The 17,054-nt window shown below is 51.0% G+C and overlaps 2 protein-coding genes across 4 annotated transcripts in view; one reads left to right on the top strand and one right to left on the bottom strand.

Annotated features, from left to right (window-relative positions):
* Positions 1–603: 603 nt before the first annotated feature.
* ANAPC16 (anaphase promoting complex subunit 16) lies at positions 604–7,500 on the bottom strand. 2 transcript variants are annotated; one of them, XM_075423180.1, is made up of 4 exons: positions 7,415–7,500; positions 5,574–5,731; positions 3,321–3,395; positions 604–1,457 (listed from the first exon to the last, which is right to left on the bottom strand). In XM_075423180.1, exons 1-4 carry the CDS (start codon positions 7,468–7,470, stop codon positions 1,342–1,344), a joined length of 405 nt encoding a protein of 134 aa, XP_075279295.1. In that variant the 5' UTR covers positions 7,471–7,500; the 3' UTR covers positions 604–1,341. The 2 variants fall into 2 exon arrangements, with proteins under 2 accessions (XP_075279295.1, XP_075279297.1); XM_075423182.1 differs by lacking the exon at positions 7,415–7,500 and adding an exon at positions 6,967–7,111.
* Positions 7,245–17,054, top strand: part of ASCC1 (activating signal cointegrator 1 complex subunit 1) — a 39,685-nt gene continuing 29,875 nt past the window's right edge. The window contains exons 1-5 of one of the 2 annotated variants that reach the window (XM_075423178.1): positions 7,245–7,298; positions 9,251–9,375; positions 10,658–10,757; positions 11,679–11,776; positions 13,236–13,414. In XM_075423178.1, the coding sequence (XP_075279293.1) occupies positions 9,264–9,375; positions 10,658–10,757; positions 11,679–11,776; positions 13,236–13,414 (489 nt within the window). In that variant the 5' untranslated portion in view covers positions 7,245–7,298; positions 9,251–9,263. Of the gene's footprint in view, positions 7,299–7,641; positions 7,956–9,250; positions 9,376–10,657; positions 10,758–11,678; positions 11,777–13,235; positions 13,415–17,054 lie in introns of those variants that run through there. The other variant, XM_075423177.1, reaches the window with a different exon arrangement.

Genomic DNA, 17,054 nt, shown 5'->3' with positions numbered 1-17,054 from the left:
CCTCTTTGTGTCAGCAAACACAAATTGCTGGTGGTATAACTAAGATGGGGGTGGATTTAAATGGACCTCTTCCAATCCAGATGCGGCTGGACTAAAACAGCGAGTAAAAATAAAATCATCTCATAATTAAGATGCTGAAAATGGAAGAATGGGGCATCTGGAGCAGTAAGTAGTACAATTGCTTAAATACAGTGCTAAGCCTGTTCCCCGGCTGGCCAGGGGGAACGTGGCGTCAGGGCTCTAATCAATGGAAAATTCACATGTTGGAATGGTTATGCCAGAAAATGGAAATCCAGTTCCCCTCAAGAACACAAGTGAAGTACGAACGAAAAACAAGATGATTAAAATGGATGGATTTAAATAAGGGTTTTCTGCTGGCAGAGTTAAGCCAGGATCAAAACTTGTTTTAAATCAATCCACTTTCGAGCGTAAAGCAAGTGTGGTTTGGTTCCTCTCAGAGGGCTTTTTTAAATTGAACTGAAGTTGGCCATCGTAACAGCCGAGCTGCCTCTGAGCTTCAGTAAACCTCCTGTTACCCACCGGACTGCTGCTTGCTTCTTTCATCAGACCCCCCCCGGCACCAAGCTTTGAAGAGAGAAGCAGTTTCAAATACATAATTATTTTATTATCACAGAGCAATCTAATACATAATAAAGAGGAAAAAAGAGTTTCAGGGTATTAAGGATACAGCTTCTGCACTAGAGAGAAGTGTCCTACCAGCACCTGCTGTGCGGGCACAAGAGAAACAGCAATGGAGAGAAGGCAGCTTCGGCGACACCCCAGGTACCTCTGGAGAAGGCATCGCCGCCTGCCCCCTCTCAGCCGACCCCGGACAGTTCTCCTGTTCATCCCCCAGAAAGCAGCTGGGGCCGCGGAGCGCTTCTGGCAGGGCGTTGTACCTCTGCCCTACAGAAGCCCGGCTCCAGCAGCAAAGACGCGGCCCTCCCAGCCCGCGGATTACCCGGCCCTTCGCCCGCGTGCCGGGGCACGGCCAGACCGAGTGAGCGGGGTGCTTTCCCCGCCACCACACGGTAAGTCTTCCCTCCTCTGCAAACAACGAGGCGATTCTCCGAGTTCTATAAAACTGATCCTACCTTCTAAGTTACAGAAACTGAGCCCTGCCAGCCTGCAACGCTGCAGATGACTTAAAGAATCCTGTCATTTCCATTTACTGGCAGCTTTACGGGGGATCCCCACTGTCAACTTTAAAAAAAAAGAAAAAAGAAAAGCGGCCCATCCTGCCGATGCAGCTGTCGGCATCCTGATAAATGGGGGCGTGTTCTGAAGCCAGGCCAGAGAATGTTTTTCTTCTGCTCCCTGACAGCAGCGATCCAGCCACGCTCAGCCCGAGGAGGAAGTGAATCCCAGGAGCTGCTCTATTGGCTTGTACCTCCACTCGTCTGCCTCCAGCTCCTCCACCAGACCGGCTAGTTTCTCCATCCGCGCGACTTGTTGATCTGCGAGAAGTTCAAAGGTAACTGTGGTTTGCAGTGACATCGCAATTAAACCTTTCAATCAGATGCAAATTCCAAGCTGTCAGTGGGGAACAGAGTAGAATAAAACCCACCGAGCCGATTTTAATACAAACCCCGTCTACACGACGCCCCGTGCAAACGGCGAGGCCTTGCTAGACCACAGCGGAAAGCAGGGACAGGCTTCTCTGCCTCGCCCGGCGCTGAACACGTATTTACCCACCCCTGCCCGTGCCGTGTCAATTCAAGTCCTAACAAGGCAACACGAAGCCGATTAGTGTACTGGGCTGAAAACAGGATGAAGCTCATTTCTTTAGCATAAATATTTATAGTGCAAAAGAACAGAGAAGTTCAGAGAGCGCTTGGTCAGCCCACGGTAGAGCCGGGTGCAGCGTGAGGAGCTCCTGGTTTTAATGAAAGTCCTTTGAGGAGGACCTGGCTGGCTGTGGCAGAAAGGCTCTGCAACATGACACGAAGGTCCCCCCCGCACAGAGACGGGCTGCCTCCCTCGGGATCCCCAGCACAACTTGTTCCTCTCAGCCTTATTTAAAACCGGTCGTGAGTTGGGCAGGCAGGCTCAGTTTTCAAGTAAATTGGCTGCAGCGGTACGGAGATGAGAACAGCCCTTCTTTTGGCTCTGCTACAAGTTTAACAGCGCAGCGGCCTCTTGGAAAAATGGCGCAGTACGAGCCGACGTACTACCAGGAGGCATAACATAAAATGTGCATGATTTATGCTGACTGCAGCAGTGGGTGCTCTTAAGAGGGCCCATTCTCACTCCACCTCCTGCAGCCGAGTGCTTTTGGGAACTGTTGGACAAGCAAGCCAGAAAACGATGACCTCCATCTTTTTAAGCCTTTCCCCTTTCTTACAGGGAGGCGACCGGTGCTCCGCCAACTAGTTTCAAAGGCTGGTGCTTATCAGGGTGCCAGTCCGGGCAGCAGCCCCCAGTAGCTACAGCCGCAGTGGTGCCGGAGCCGTGGAGACAATGGCTCTGAAGCTGCGCTTTGCTTTTCGGTTCAGCAATACAGGATGACGGCCTTGCAAGCTGCTGCACGCCCCGAGACCTCCTCCTGGCAACCCTCGCCGGCGGAGGACAGGAAGCCGCTTCGGTCTGAGACAACACGTGGAAGTACCCGTTCTAGCTGACAAGAGGCGGGGACCAGAAAGGATGTGACCCTCAAGCAGCAGACGCGGTCTGGTGCCGAGCTCTGCCCAACCTCTTGAGAACGCAAGCTGCCGTGCAGTCAAGCCCGTCATTCAGTTACAGGCACCTGGGCGGTGGGCGAAGGCCCCAGAGGGAAGCAGAAGTTGAAACAAGATGTAAGGCTCTTTTTCTGGGAGGCAGGGAGCAGAGTCAGCCCCATCACGCCATGCCAGGCACCTCCGCGTCTGTCTCCCGAGCACCTTTGGAAACCTTGCTTGACCCTGCCGGTGTCACGAGGGCTCAAGGGCTCGGCAGAGAAACAAAGGTGGAATTGAGTGTCTCTTTGCCCGAGGCCGAAGAGACAGTCAGCACTGGGCCAAGATCAGAGCGTGGGCGTTTCCTGCCCATAACCTCCTCTTCTGGCCTCACCTCTCGTGCAGGCAGCGCAGCACACAGCGATGGAAAAACAAGCTTCGAAAGGCACAGCCTGTTCCCACCCGGGCTGTGTGGTTCCCGTCGTTTTGCATAGCGCTTGCAACAGGACTCAATGATGGTCTGACTTAGCATTCATTCACCAACTTAAAAGGCTATTCTGCTTTTTTGTGGTTGGCACCCGAGAACATGTCAGCCTTCTCTGTGTGCTCCCCTGCCATCTTCCCCGATCGACATGCAGTTAAAATAGACAGCGCTTCGGTGCTTACCATGTTTCACTTGCTTTAATGTAGATGCAACCTGATAGCTGAAGACAGACTCACAGAGGAATCTTTCGGAGCCATCTGTAAACAGAAAATCGGAGAGTTCTAAGACTGGGCAGCCTTAACCGAGTGCCGCTGACCTCCCATTTTTATGTTTGAGCTGTGGGTTTCCCCATTTTCCTGTTCCAACACTTTCCCCTGCGCCGAGCGTGCAGCACTCTGGTTCCTTGCCTGTACGGCCCCGTGCTCAAACCCTTCGGCTGGCTCCCGGGGCCGCTGGGGCATGCGAACGGCTGTGCTACCTGGGAGCCATCCCGGCTGATATGCTGTCACAACCCCTCTGTCCAGCAATTTTAGTCCATTTAACTAGAAGGTAAGCTAAGGAGAAGCCAGCTGATATTACAGCAGTCTCCGATTCCGCCAGGGCTCAGGCACTTGTGTGCTTATAATGCTTTATGATTTCTCACCAGCTTAGACCATAACCCTGCATAAAGGATTTCCAATAATGTGCATCTTGCCATCTAAGTCAGTAACTGATCACATAAGCGTCTCAGAAATAAATCAGTCTAGAATACAGAGCTAATCGTGTGCCAAGTACTGACACAGTTTACTTCCTTGTAAAAAAGCCCCCAAAACCTATGGGTTTATTTAAAACCAAGCGAGACAGATAGTTAAAGTAACAATAAAAATCAGTCAGCTGGTGGGGACTTTTGAAGGGGAAACTGGTACGCAGCTACCCCACCAGCACCTGCCTGATGGAAGAATGGGTGTATCACCTTTTACCTCAGAAATTAAAAAGCTAACTTAAAGCTTTCTGCGACAGGGACAGTTTAGTTGTTGCTGCCACCCAGAGCAGATGCACTGCTGTGTTACTGGTAAACAGGTCAGCCCAAAGCAAAATGAAGTAAAAGCTCCACGCCGTAAGAACGAGGAAGAGACGCAATTTCAAAGACTAAGGGTAGTAACAGGCCCCTGGCCCTGGAAAATCTAATCCAGAGCTGAACCCCAGGTAAGAGGGAAGAATCAGAGTTTTGCCATGCTCAGAGCATCCTCTCGCAAGCTGCCGAAATGCTGTGTTCATGCTACCCTGTGCTATTTCCAAACATACCCTTCCCTCTCCTCCGACTCCCCAGCCCAGCCATCCTGCCCGAGTGGCTGTTGGGAGGAACAGCTGTCTGTCTATTTGGTAACATGAAGTGCTTCATTATTTTAATTTGTTTTGAGGGCTCGTTAAGTTCTATGAGCAAGCCTTTAGTCGTAATTACTTCAATAGACTGGCATATGGGCTCTAATGCATAATAAAAACACTCCTTAAATGACGTAGCGATCAGTTCCCAGCTGCCCTGCACTGCCGTGTTCGTCTCTACCGGAGTGCAGTCACTTCTGAGCTGCAGGGCCACCCCAGTGAACTTCAGGCTTACGCAGTCACATGTGTGGCACGGTGACACGGCAAGTTCAAGAGGGGCAGACAGGCAGACAGACCGACCAACCGACCTTGGCTTAACCCTGTCATCTGGAGGACCTGCCCTTCCTCCCTCACCCAGAGCAGGGGCAGGGACGTGCAGCTGCGACGTGCCCGGGTCCTCCTTCAGGCAGCGCCGACGAAGCGGATGGCAGGGCTCGGGCACCCAAACGCAAGATGCCACACTGGATCAGAGCCCCAACCCTCTCCAGGCGGCCCTGGAGAAATGCCCTGACAAAACTGAGCCCAGAAGGGGAACACGCGCAGCCTCGAAGGATTAAAAGAGAGGTCTAGTCCTGATTTATCCTCTCGCAGACCTCTGCAGTGAGGTTTTAACGTGGGTCGAGGGCAAAAGCAAGCCCTACGTTTCCTGGCCAGCAAGGATACAAGCTGCCTCCTGTAACAGCCCAGTCAAATCCAACCCCAGAACGTGTTTTGCCAAGAAAAATACTCCTGCCTCAGCTATCTTTACAGTAGTTCCTGCCTGACATCAAAGGTTTAGCTAACAATGAGCAATTAACACTGTCATGTTCCCTTTCAGGTAGATCGCTTCCTCATCTGAAGTGTTGTCATGGAGCTAAAAAGCAGGTGACTGCCAGAAAAATCACTTCCTCATGAACAACTTGTGGGAGAGCCGAGGCTGCTCGGGACCTAGCTGAGCCCGGTGCTTCCTTCCTCCCTCCAGCTTTTGCCAGCTAAAGACCAAAAAGGCGGCGGGGTGCCAAGCTCGGAAACTCCCTTGCAGGGCTGCCTGTGCACCAGGAGGAGCGGGGAAGGAGAAGGGCAGGGGCAATCACCTTCCAGCATCTCCCCGGCTCCTTTGGGGTAAGTGAAGAGGGCTTTTCGGGGCGGCGTCAGGTCCGAGACGCTGAACCCTGATCCCGTTACAGAGCTGCCGCTGACTCCGCCGGCTGAAGAGGATGAGGAAGAGGCTGCCATTTCACCCCGTCCCAGCCTGAAAGAACAAAAAGGGAGCAAAGCGTAGTTAGGAAGGGCGTCTCGGAGTTTCCCAGGGCACGAAGCCAGCGACCGCGCACGTATCTGACGGCAGATGAGGGCGGTGAGCACAGCTATGGGCTGCTGCCCCCACTCCGTGATCCTCAGCCCCAAAGCACTGGTGATTCGGGGCTGCCCTGCACGCGTGGGAGAGGCCGCTGCCCGTGCCCACTGCGGGGACGGGTGCCGCTAGCTGTCGCACCGGGCGGTGGTACCCAGAAACTGAAGGCAACCCACCCTTTGACCTCTCGGATAAGGGGGCCTGGGAATTCAGTGGGATGATTGGAGCGTGCACAAAAATAACTTGGCAGAGGTCACTGGCCTGAATTCACTGGCCTTCAGCTGCCTGGCACTTTTCCCACTCCCCAGGGTCATAAAAAGACTTCTTTTTTTTTTTTCCTTTTCTCTTTTTGCCTTGTTTCCAGGAGCACAAACACGGAAAAAGTCCTGCTGCCTCATAAAAGCTGGAAGCATGCAGGACTGCCAGTTCCAGCGCAGCATCCTGCACGAAGCCACGCTGTGCCTGATTTGCAGCAACTGTGCTCTGCATCACTCCAGATGTGCTTTTGCTTTTCAAACACTGTGTTTGGCCTGAACTGGCAGCAGCTGAGCATCCGCCTGCCCGTTCAGCCCAAGCCCGGTTGCCTCTTGCACACCCTTTTCTCAGCCTTGTTTTTAAAAGGCATTTGCTGTACGCTTGTCATGATGGAGTACTTAAAAATCGTCACGTACCTCTCTGATAGTAAGAAAGCTGTCACTTGGCACTTAGAAGCAACAGCACTTGGTACTCCTCCAAGCCACGTATAAGCATTTCCCAATTATTCTGCCCATTTAATATATTTCTATTATCCTACCTATTTAATGCACCTCTGCAGACTCTTTCGGCTATGCAGACAGTGCCTTTGGAAAGCTCTCACGGGTTTAGTGGAGAAAATGGGTTTTTGAAAGGCTGACACAACTAGGAATTGTGTGTTCATTCATAGTTAAGCTCAAGGTCGTTTCATTTACTGTGTGTAACAGCAAACAGCGCAGCAGCTTGCAGCAGGCTAAGGGCTTACGGGCTGTGAAGGAAAATGCTCGGATAAAAGAAACCCTTAATACGGCTGCGATACATCCAGCAACACCTTCCTCCGCAAACCCGGGCAGGCCCAGCTCCCTGCTCCCGAGGGAAGCAGGACAACGGTTTGCGCTGACCTGATGCCGACCGGGGCTCGCAGAGCTGGCGGGCTCCTAGGTGCAGCTGCTGGGTTTTTATTTCAAACAGGCTGAGGCACACACAGCGGGGCGGGAGGGCTAGGCCGGACGGGGCCCGCACCGCCTCACGCCCCAGGCGCCGGCCATCTTGGGGGGGAGCAGGTGCGCGGGGGCGCGCGCGCTCACTCCGCCGAGCGGGGGCAGCAGCCTCGGCTGCGCCACGGCGCCTGCGTCGCACGCCCCGCCCCGCGCACGCGCACCGCCAGCCCAGGCCCCGCCCCGCCCCCTCGCCCCGTGGCCCCTCCCCGGCTTCCGCCGCGAGCTGCTTCCCGGTGAGTGGGGCCCCCGGCGCCAGCCTCTTCCCCCGCTCCCGTTCAGCCGAGCGCCCGCCTCTTCCCGGGCCGCCCCGCTCCCGCTCCGGGGCCGCGCCGGTCCCTCCGAACCTCACCTGGGCGCCCGGCCGGCTTGGCGCAGGCGGCGCGCGTGATCGCGCTCGTGGTGCATGCTGGGGCGGGCAGGCGGGCGCGCGCCGCGCGCGGCCCCTTCCCACTTCCGGCGGGGCCGGTAGCCGTGGGCAGCGGCCGGGGCGGGGCGGGGGTCACGCGGGGTGAGGGCGGGGGCGGCCGCTCTGCGCGGTCAGGGCCGCGGAGGTAGTGAGGGGTCTGGAGCATCTCTGCTGCGAGGAAGGGCGGAGGGAGCCGGGCTTGTTCAGCCTGGAGAAGGCTGAGGGGGGGCCTGATAAATGGCCACGGATATCTGAAGGGCGGGTGTCAGGAGCATGGGGCCAGACTCTGCTCAGCGGTGCCCAGCGAGAGGACAAGGGGCAACGGGCACAAACTGAAGCAGAGGAAGTTCCGTTTGAACATGAGGAAGAACTTCTTCCCTCTGAGGGTGACGGAGCACTGGAACAGGCTGCCCAGGGAGGTGGTGGAGTCTCCTTCTCTGGAGATATTCAAGACCCGCCTGGACGCGGTCCTGTGCAGCCTGCTGTAGGTGACCCTGCTTCGGTGGGAGGGTTGGACTAGATAATCCCCAGAGGTCCCTTCCAGCCCCTACCATTCTGTGATTCTGCCTTCCTCTGCACGTGGCTCACGTGCGTGAGCTACAGGAATGGCTCTCTGTCTAGATGACTGTCCGGGGGGCTGTAAGTCGTTTCAGAAGGTGGGGCATTAATTGGGAGGAAAAGCACTAAACTTCTGAACCTGATGTCACGACATACAGTAAATCCCCTTTAGGATAAATTTGTCTTCAAAGGCAGGCTCTTCATTCTTCCTTGTCAGGTTCTGTTGTAGAGGACAGGTGAGCCTTCTGATGAGGGCGAGATTTTTGGTGGAGACATTGTTTTCCTACGTAACAGAAATTTCTGTTTTAAAAACAAGACGAGCTGAGATACCCAACACTAACAATTTCAGCAAACACAGAAATTGAAGTGCTGAAGATGTGGTCTCTGACAGATGACTGCCAGTTGTTTGGATCGCTCTCTTGCTTTTACACTGTTAAATGTTCTCCGCCGTGAGAAGTTTAGCTCGGTGCCCTGTGTTTCTAATGCTGTTTGGAACAATGCAGGGTAGTGTAAGACTCTATAAGACTTACCACAGCGCTCTGAGGTGGAGGGCAGGAGGTGCAACCACTTACACCGACCCCTTGGAGCACTTCATTTCCCTTCTGCAGCCGCCTCCAGAGCAGATCCAGGCAACTGGGTTTGCTTTTGGGAAGCTCCTTAGGCCTCTGAGAAACCAGCAGAGGATGGCAGGTGTTTTGAGAGAGCTCAGTTTTGCAGGGGATTCCTTGCAATTGGCGAGGGTCTCTTTGGTCTCCAGCTATGGAAAATAATGAGGTGAAACCGTTCAGAATCCTGAAACGGCACAGTGACCGAGGCCGCAGTGAGTCTTATCTAAAACCTGTGAGTTTTAGGGGCAGCCATGATCAGTTGCCAACCACCTTGCAGGGGTGAAGATCCTGATGCTTCGTTACATACCTTACATGGTGTAGGTTTCCCGTTTTCACTTGATTGTGCTTTACGATCTGACAAACAGTATACTTGTAAGCTCTCATGAAATTGGTCTTCGAATGAGTGATGTAAGGTTTGAGGTGTTGCCTTTCTGAAGCCTCTTGTACGTATGGATAGAAGGAGTTACTGCTCTACTGGAGATACAGACCTCGCTCTTTACTGCTGAGCCCCTGGGGGCTCCCCCGATGCCTCGTATGAATTGTCCGTGAGGAAACATTGAAAGGTACCTTTCCTTGGCATAAGTTAGCAAAGCTGCCTTTGTTTTTGCATTAGGAGGAGGAGCAGGATGGACGTTCTGCGGCCCACCCTGATAAGGATTGGGGGGCGAGTATACAGGAAGAATCTCATTCAAGAGCAGGCCTACCAGCACGAGGAGGAGGAGGAGGACTTCTGTGCAGGTAGAGTGCTGCGCAAGGGGCGACTGCAGCGCTGTCAGGACGTGCTACAGGTGAAAGCATTGACACTGGGGATGCAGGGAGCTCTGGGTGTTGTCTCCAGTGTCTTCATGTGCACGAGGGCCTGCCTGTGTGGTGGAGTGAGGTGTTCAAGAGGGAGAAAAATGCTTTGTGTTGGTCCCTGATGATCCTGCTGACCGAAGAGTGGACGTAATCCCAGTTACCTGATGTGGGTGTGGGTGACACTGCTGCTGTCAGTCAGTCTGCTTGCTGGCCATGAAAGGTCTCCAGTAAAAGCGGAAAACAAATCAGCTCTATTTTCCCCAGGTTCCTGAAGTGCCTTTCTTTTCAATAGTGTGCTGCTTTGCAGATGTGACAGGAGTGGAAGCTGCTTGCCAAAGATCCTCTGTCCTTGCAGTGTTTGCCCCTTGAAGAAGAGACCTCTTGTAATGTGGCTTTTGGAAGGTTTTACCTGTTTTGGGGGCAAAATTCTTCCTGTTCCAATGTGCTGTACTTTACCTTTCTGCCTATATGTTTGTTGTAGTTCTGTGTGAGTTGTTGTGGTCGCAGAAAAACTCAGCTGCTGTTTGTCAAATGGAAAGGGTTTGTGGCCGTTGTGTCCTGTTTCTCCCTCCACTCTGCCTTTCAGTGGATTGAACAAAGCTTTGACAAGCTGTTTGCCACCCAGATTCATCACTGTATGTGTTGGAGAGGAGGTAGAAACCACGGCCTCTTTCTGGGAGTCACGTTTGGTCCTAACAGGCACGACTGAATGGCCCATGGATGAAAGGTGCTTCTGTTCCTCCGTGATGAGGGTGTGAGGATTTTTCTGTTTTCCAAAACACTGTGCCTGAACCTTTGAACCAAAACTGTCCTCACCTTTATTGGTATCCTTCGACGACTCTAAATTCCTGCTTGGGTCTCTGAATGGGCTGGTGGCTTCCACCCTGCCAGGAGAAGAGACCATTCCCGCTGAGTGGTAGGTGCGCAGCTTCCAGCTGAGAGAAAACCTGGGCTGTAGTTACAGCCAGGAAAAAAAAAAAAACAAACAGGAAAGCAGTAGTTACTACTTTCCTATGCCTCCCAGCCCAGCGAATTTAGAAGCAGTCATTATGTTTTTGGGAGCTGATAGTAAGGTGAAATAAAAAGCAGTTAGCCGCAACAGAGGGGATTCCATTTCTTCCTTTATTTAACCTTGGGAGAAGGCGGTGGTGAGACTCTTGTCCTACATAGAGCACTGCCAGACTATACAGAGGTTGTACAAGGTCTGTTGTTTTTCTGCTAGGCCGTGGTGACTGCACAGACGAGCCCTGTGATGCCTTTGTGGTGGAAGAGACTGAGAAAGGCTTCCAGTGCAGAGTGGAGGTTCCCAGCCCATTATACAAGTAAGCCTATGTGTTTCTGGTTGGAGGTGCTGCTGGGAAGCGGTTGAGAGCAGAGTGGGTTTTTTGAGGTCGGGGTAAGCGCCAGATCTCGGAAATGTATTCTGTTTTGTGGATGTGGATTTTAACGTTTGGGAAGGGAAAATTGACAATGCCTTTTTAGTGCAGTTGTGCCATGCTTGACTCCTAGCCTGCCCTGTGACAGAGGCAGCAGGTGGTGCTTTCTTGCTGGCAGGAGAGTTTTTGAGCGTCTCTTCCCTTGAACATAAAAGCATCAGGGAGGGTGGGAGAAGGGGAGGAAGAACTGGGGCGAGCAGCCTGGCAGGGGAGTTTGTGAAAGCTTTGAGAGAAAGCACACGCGGCTGGAATTGACTATTGACTCCAATCTGGTGTTTACTGGGAAGCATGTAGCGTTCGAAGCTTTATCTAGTGATTTTTGACAGTTTTATTGGTCGAATAGTTTTACTGAAATGTAGAGAGGGAGAAACGTTCTGTTGTGTATTTGGATGCCGGCAAATGGCTACCTTCACCGAATCAAAAAACAGGCGGAGAGCCCTTAGTTCTTCATCAGCTGGGGTAACGGGACAAAGGGATAACCCAGCTGACAAACAGGCTGTGGCAGGGTGTGCTGGGCAGAGCTGTCGTGGCCCAACTGACTTGTTTTAGCTTAAGCCGATTGTGAGCCACAGCTCAGCATAATCCTGTGCTCCTAGGCTGGTCACGGCGGAGTCCCAGGAGAAGCCTCTGTGCCTGGACCAGGTCCTGCCCACAAGGCTGAGTGTGTGCATCCCTCTAGCACGGAGATACCGAGTCTGGGGCGTTCCAGCTGCCTGTGGCATCGTTAATCTGCTGGCTGGGCAGGCTTGATGGAGAGTGGCCCAGCGACACTGTGTGAGTGACCCTCTTGCACTTTCATGCCTCCAGGTACATCATTGGGAAGAAAGGGGAAACCAAAAAGAGACTAGAAACAGAGACTCGAACCTCCATCAGCATTCCCAAGCCTGGAGTGGAAGGAGAAATTGGTGAGCTTTAACATGCACAGAATGAGTGTTCTCTTGTCGGCGCTTGCGCAGACGCAGTTTGAGCAGGGAGGGAGCATAGGAGGCATTTTTCCTTGCATTCCTGCTTTTGACATGGCACTGACTCACTCTATGGCCTTTGAAAAATCAATTCACTTTTCTTCTGAGTTTATTTTCCCTGTCTATAAATCCTTATAAAGCGGTATAAGGGGTTTTTTGGGGGGAAAAAAAGAAGTATCTATTTTTAGTCAATGGATGGTCTCACTGAAGTCACTTCTAGGCCTTATACGACTGCCTTGAGGACTTTAGGCTTGAATGTGTTGGGGAGGTTTTTTGGTTTTGTTGTTTGTTTTTTGTAAATTAATACCATTTCCATTAGTGAGGAGCTCTAATGTACATCCAGAAAAAGTTGCCATGTTGTACATTTATGCATGAAATAAACTTTAGCATCTGCTTTAATATGAGAAGTGTTTTGATGACGCTGCTGCCTTTCTGGTGTTGTCACTTGATCCTGATAGTGAGAGCAGGCTTTATTGCACCGTATGTTCCTTCTCATCACTTCCAGTGACTTAAACAGAAAGGAAGCGTTGCTCATAAGGGCTGGCCTCTGTGGGTTTCTGCCTGAGTGGGTGTCTGGAGGGCCCTGTATACACACTCTGGTGGTAATCGGCACGGTGTACAGCTACGTTCGTGGCAGAGCTGTGAGGAGTAAGTGGCAGGGGGATCTGACTGTCACACTGCACAGGAACATGGCAGCACTTCTCGAGAAGTGGGTCTTGACTTCTTCCTGAGAACAGTGAAGGACTATTAGAAAGGTTGAGAGATGCTGAAAACATGTAATAATAGGAAGCCAAGAAAATTTTGCTCCTTGCAGTTCTTGCTTTTCAAGCTCAAGTGTTCTCTGTTTGGTGCCTTGAAGTGCACACACAAACTATATAGGCCATCTTGATCTTTGATAGATTTGCTTTTACACTTTGGCTGCCTTTATGAAAACTTGAAAAAATGCTCTAGAAATCTGAAGAGCCGCTGAAGTGATAGACTTAGTTATTGTTTTTCAGGCACTCAGAGCTGACTTTCTTGAGAGCAGAGGGACACTTTCAATGGCATCATCCTGTCTTTACAGGGAAAAGCACAGCCATGTCAAGTATTTCAAGTCAAGCAGGGAGCCTGGCGAGATTTCTCTGTGGATGTTTGGGGGTTTTAATTTCTGTCGCTTCTTCAGTGAGCCTGGGGCTAACAGCAGAGAGGTGCTGTTGTGCAGGTTTTTCTAATTCCGTCCTGGCGTCTCCTGGGTGAAATGTTCTTACCTTCACAATGTCCTTCAATATTTTAAATTGCACGGATAAATATCGTCTAAAATCATGATCCATTCAATTACTCTTTAATTAGCATGGGCATGGGTGTCAGTAGTCTCACCATAGCTTTGCAGAAACCAGACAGGTCCTGCTTTGTTCCCTTCTAGTGATTACAGGGCAGCATCGCAGCGGTGTCATCTCTGCCCGGACACGGGTCGATGTTCTCCTGGACAGCTTCCGTAAGAAGCAGCCCTTCACACACTTCCTGTCCTTCGCTCTCAACCAGCCCGCCATCCAGGAGAAGTTCCTGCAGTTCAAGCAGGAAGTGTTGGAGAAGTGCTCGAAGGTAAGTGTCCACGTGGGAATTAAAATGAAGTGCAAGCCCTTCGGCGGAGTGCCAATTCATTTATTTCCTTTTTGGTGTTTACCCTGAAGGCCTTATTCTTTTCTGTTTCCTAGGAATGTATTTTTAACAGGCCTTTTACTCAAGTTGGTGGGTCTGCTGTGAATTTGTTGAGTGCTGTTGTGAAATCTTCTGGAATGTGCAATGGCTTACTTAGTAAATTGTTAGTAAAATATCTTATTCTCCTTAGAGATTTTCCTGGGTGGGAGGATATCTAAGGTTCAGAAGAGGGTTGGTTTTTTGTGTTTTTTTTTTTGTTTGTTTGTTTTTGTTTTTTTAAGAGGAAAGCCACTAAATAATGTAGTTGACCTTTCTACATTTTATATGATTTCTACATAACTGTGAAACCAGGTAGGAATTCACAAGTTTGCTGCTGCTTCTATTTCACTTTTCTTTTGGTTACTGACAGTGAAGGAAGATGGGTGTCATTACTGGAGCCGAGCAAGAAGTGACTCTGTAGCACACGCCATCCTGCAAATCTAATCGCTTCCCTTCTTCCCCATGAGACTTTGTGCTGACAGTCCCTCCTGCTTGCCTTCAGATCTTGCATTGAGAGCAGCAGGAAATAGTTAGGCATAGGGAAATGAGGAGCAGAATGAAGGGAAAGCTGTGTATTCCCTGGTTTATTTTAGCATGGTTCTGGTTTGGCAGAAGTGGTGTGTCAGTGCGCAGGGCCAGGCTGAGGAGAGGGAATGGTGGTATTAAGTTGCCGTGTCCTCTGGAGTGCTGGGAGGACGTCTCTAGGAAGGAGAGAAGAGTTCCTTTGTGTGGCCGCTGCAGGTTAGATTGCATACACGCAGCAGGGTTTTGTGGGCTGATATTATTGCCTTCGCATATGTCACTTCTGCTTGTGCCTTTCAAAGGAAAATAGAATCTCGCGGGTAGCACAGCTGAAGAAGTTTAGTTTCCTATGGCTTCATGCTGTTGGTGTGAATTATCTGGTATCTGGGGAGAAAGGAGTTCTTGCTCAAGTTTTCACGCTCACTTGCATGTCAATTGTCTCATCTCTGAGAGCAGAACTGAGCTGGCTTTGCAGTCTTGTCTTTCCTGGCTGTTCTCATTTAAGTCCCTCTTCTCCACCTGGCTGCCTATTTCAGTGACATCTCAGGAGTTTTTATCACTCAGGTTTCTACCTGGTGTTAAATACAGCTGAAATTGGCCAATACATGCAGGGATTACCAACCAGTGCAATGCCATGAGCACCCTTTCCTCGGGCTGGGAAGATATCACTGTCTCGATTGTCTTTCCCCATTAGGCAGCAGCAGCTACCTTTTTTAAAGCTTATCTTTATTAAAGGAAAGCCTTGAAGACAGGGGAATGGAAACAGCCTGAGAAAGTGTTAACTGGACAGAGAGTGACAGACATCTGGCTGGCATCAGCGGTGGCCTGGCTCCCTCTGTTGGTTTCTAGTTCCAGTCCTTGTGGGGGCACACACCAAAGTTACAGGGAGAGAAGCGGCTCTTTGGGGGCTGGCAACTGCAGCACAGGGCTCTGGTAGCGGCTGTTCACGCTGTTGGCCCTGGACTGAGACTGCTGCTTTCAATCTGGTGTTTCTCTTGCCCTTTAGCCCCTTCTGACTGGGCTTGTGGTTGTTACAGTCCTTTCACTTGATCTCCCTCAACCTGTCAGTCCTTTCAGACATGACTGGCCCTGCTCTGCCTGAAGCACTGGCGTCCTGGACTCCGTTTATCTGATCCTCCTCTTCCCTCTAGCTGTCTGCCAGTAGGTCCTGTGGATCTCTCTTGTCCCTCCCCGTGGACAGCAAGCCCAGAGCTGCCTGCTGCACAGGTCAGTAACCTCAGGGTCATCCCGTACGTCTTGCTGGGTTCTGGTTTCCAGGCTGTGTCGATGTCAGGTGAAGTCTTTCAGTGTCACATCTCTACGGTGTAGCCTCATATTCATCTTTGCAGCTCATGCTGTTATCCATGCTCTCATCCTCTGCTTTTATTCCTGCAACACTCTGCAATACTCGTTCTTCTCCTTGCATAGCACTCACTTTTCCTGCCTGCTGCTTCGATCTCTGCAGCCCTCCTTTGGCCCAGCCTCTGCTGGTGGTCTTACTTGCTCTCCAGACCCCTCCCGATCTGCGGCTGTCACATTGTTTGTCTCTTGCTCACTCCTAAGTAGCAGTTTGCATCCCTGGGTAGGCAGGGAGGTCTGCCATCCACTTAGAAACACATTCATGAATTTATCTTGGGGCTTTCCCATGTTGTCAGTCACATTCAGAAGGAGCTGCCTGGGAAAGTCTGCAAACCTTTGTGTGCTTCTTGTCCTAGAAAGCTGCAGAAACCAAGGCTTGGTCATAGGAATGCTAAGATCACTGCTGACCAGGCTAGTCATGTTAATTTTTCCTCCTCTTGCCTGACCTTCTGTCTCTCCTGCAGTGTTTTTGTTCTGTATCTGGACGGCACTGAGTCCTGCAAGGTTCTGCTTCATGGTCAGGGATCCTGCAGCATGGGTGTGCACGTGGGAACACGTTTCAGCTGAACAGCTACCTCTGGCTTTCAGTGGCCTTGGACTTCCAGCTGAACTCAGAACCAGCACCCGGGCATGAATGCTCCTAACACCAGTAATAGCAATATCTCTGAGAAGTGTGACGCTCAAGACATTGCGTGCCTTTGGCTGCTGCCGAGTCATGAAGGTGCTTTTGAGAATCTCCTAAAATGGTGGCAGCTGAAGCTGCCCTACAGCAGGACACGTCTGTATGGGTGCAGGCAAAAGATCTGGGGCTGTAGTTCCTGCTCTGTATGCTGTGTAGGCACAAGGTGCCCTGGCCTGGGAGCTGCAGCATCATGTTAGCACTGCTCAATGCCCTGAGCTTCTCAGGAGGGCCTGAAACGTTCCGGTACTGCTTACATGAGCTCTGGAGTTTCCATTTTTAATTTGAAATGTGGAATTTGGTCAGTGGCAGGTATATGGGGTTTGCATATGTTAACCTAGGAATACATGGTGCTTTATTTTTCTGCCCTTCCTTCTCCTGGTATTAGCAAAACGGTTTCTGGATATATTGCTGCCTGTTTGTTCAAGGAGTATATTGCAGCCCTGTATGTGTCTCAATCACTCCGCCAGCTGGTAATGCCACTCTAATACCACTTTATCTCACAGCAGGGTCTGCTAGAAAGCACATCAGTAATGAAAAACAGTAATTCAAAACGGTGCCTCACAGAGCAATAAGAGAGCTTATAGATTTGTCCAAAGCAACAGGATTTCTCAGGATACTTGGAGAAATCCTAACAGGTTTCAGTGGCAGAAGTGGCGTGCTTCTCTTCCTGTTGCAATTTGCTGGTGCAAAACATTGCAGAATTAGGTAAACTCCAGTCTTTGAATGAAGCACGGTAATAATAGTAAGGAAGGGAAAGGACCAGGTGTGCGTGTGTGAGGATTTCTTCTGGCCATTGAGCATTTCTGAGGGACTCTGTCTCTCTCTGAAGCAGTTACCATGACAACCATTCATTTATATTTTATAGCATAGGGTTATGTTTGTGTGTATATGCTTTCTATCTTTTTTTTTTCCTGTCTTGAAGACCTTTTGTAAGATGAATCTTACACTGAGATATGGAACACTTCAGGTGTCATTCACGCT

This window comes from Opisthocomus hoazin, chromosome 6, assembly GCF_030867145.1.
Source record: "Opisthocomus hoazin isolate bOpiHoa1 chromosome 6, bOpiHoa1.hap1, whole genome shotgun sequence".
Taxonomy (NCBI): domain Eukaryota; kingdom Metazoa; phylum Chordata; class Aves; order Opisthocomiformes; family Opisthocomidae; genus Opisthocomus; species Opisthocomus hoazin.
This window is presented reverse-complemented; position numbering and strand designations above follow the sequence as displayed.

Coding starts and splice junctions, on each gene's coding strand:
- ANAPC16 (XM_075423180.1), bottom strand. CDS start 7,470: ATGCACCACGAGCGCGATCACGCGCGCCGCCTGCGCCAAGCCGGCCGG. Junction 5,732..7,414: donor CAAGCCGGCCGGGCGCCCAG/GTGAGGTTCGGA, acceptor TTGTTCTTTCAG/GCTGGGACGGGGTGAAATGG. Junction 3,396..5,573: donor AGCCGGGGAGATGCTGGAAG/GTGATTGCCCCT, acceptor TTCTGTTTACAG/ATGGCTCCGAAAGATTCCTC.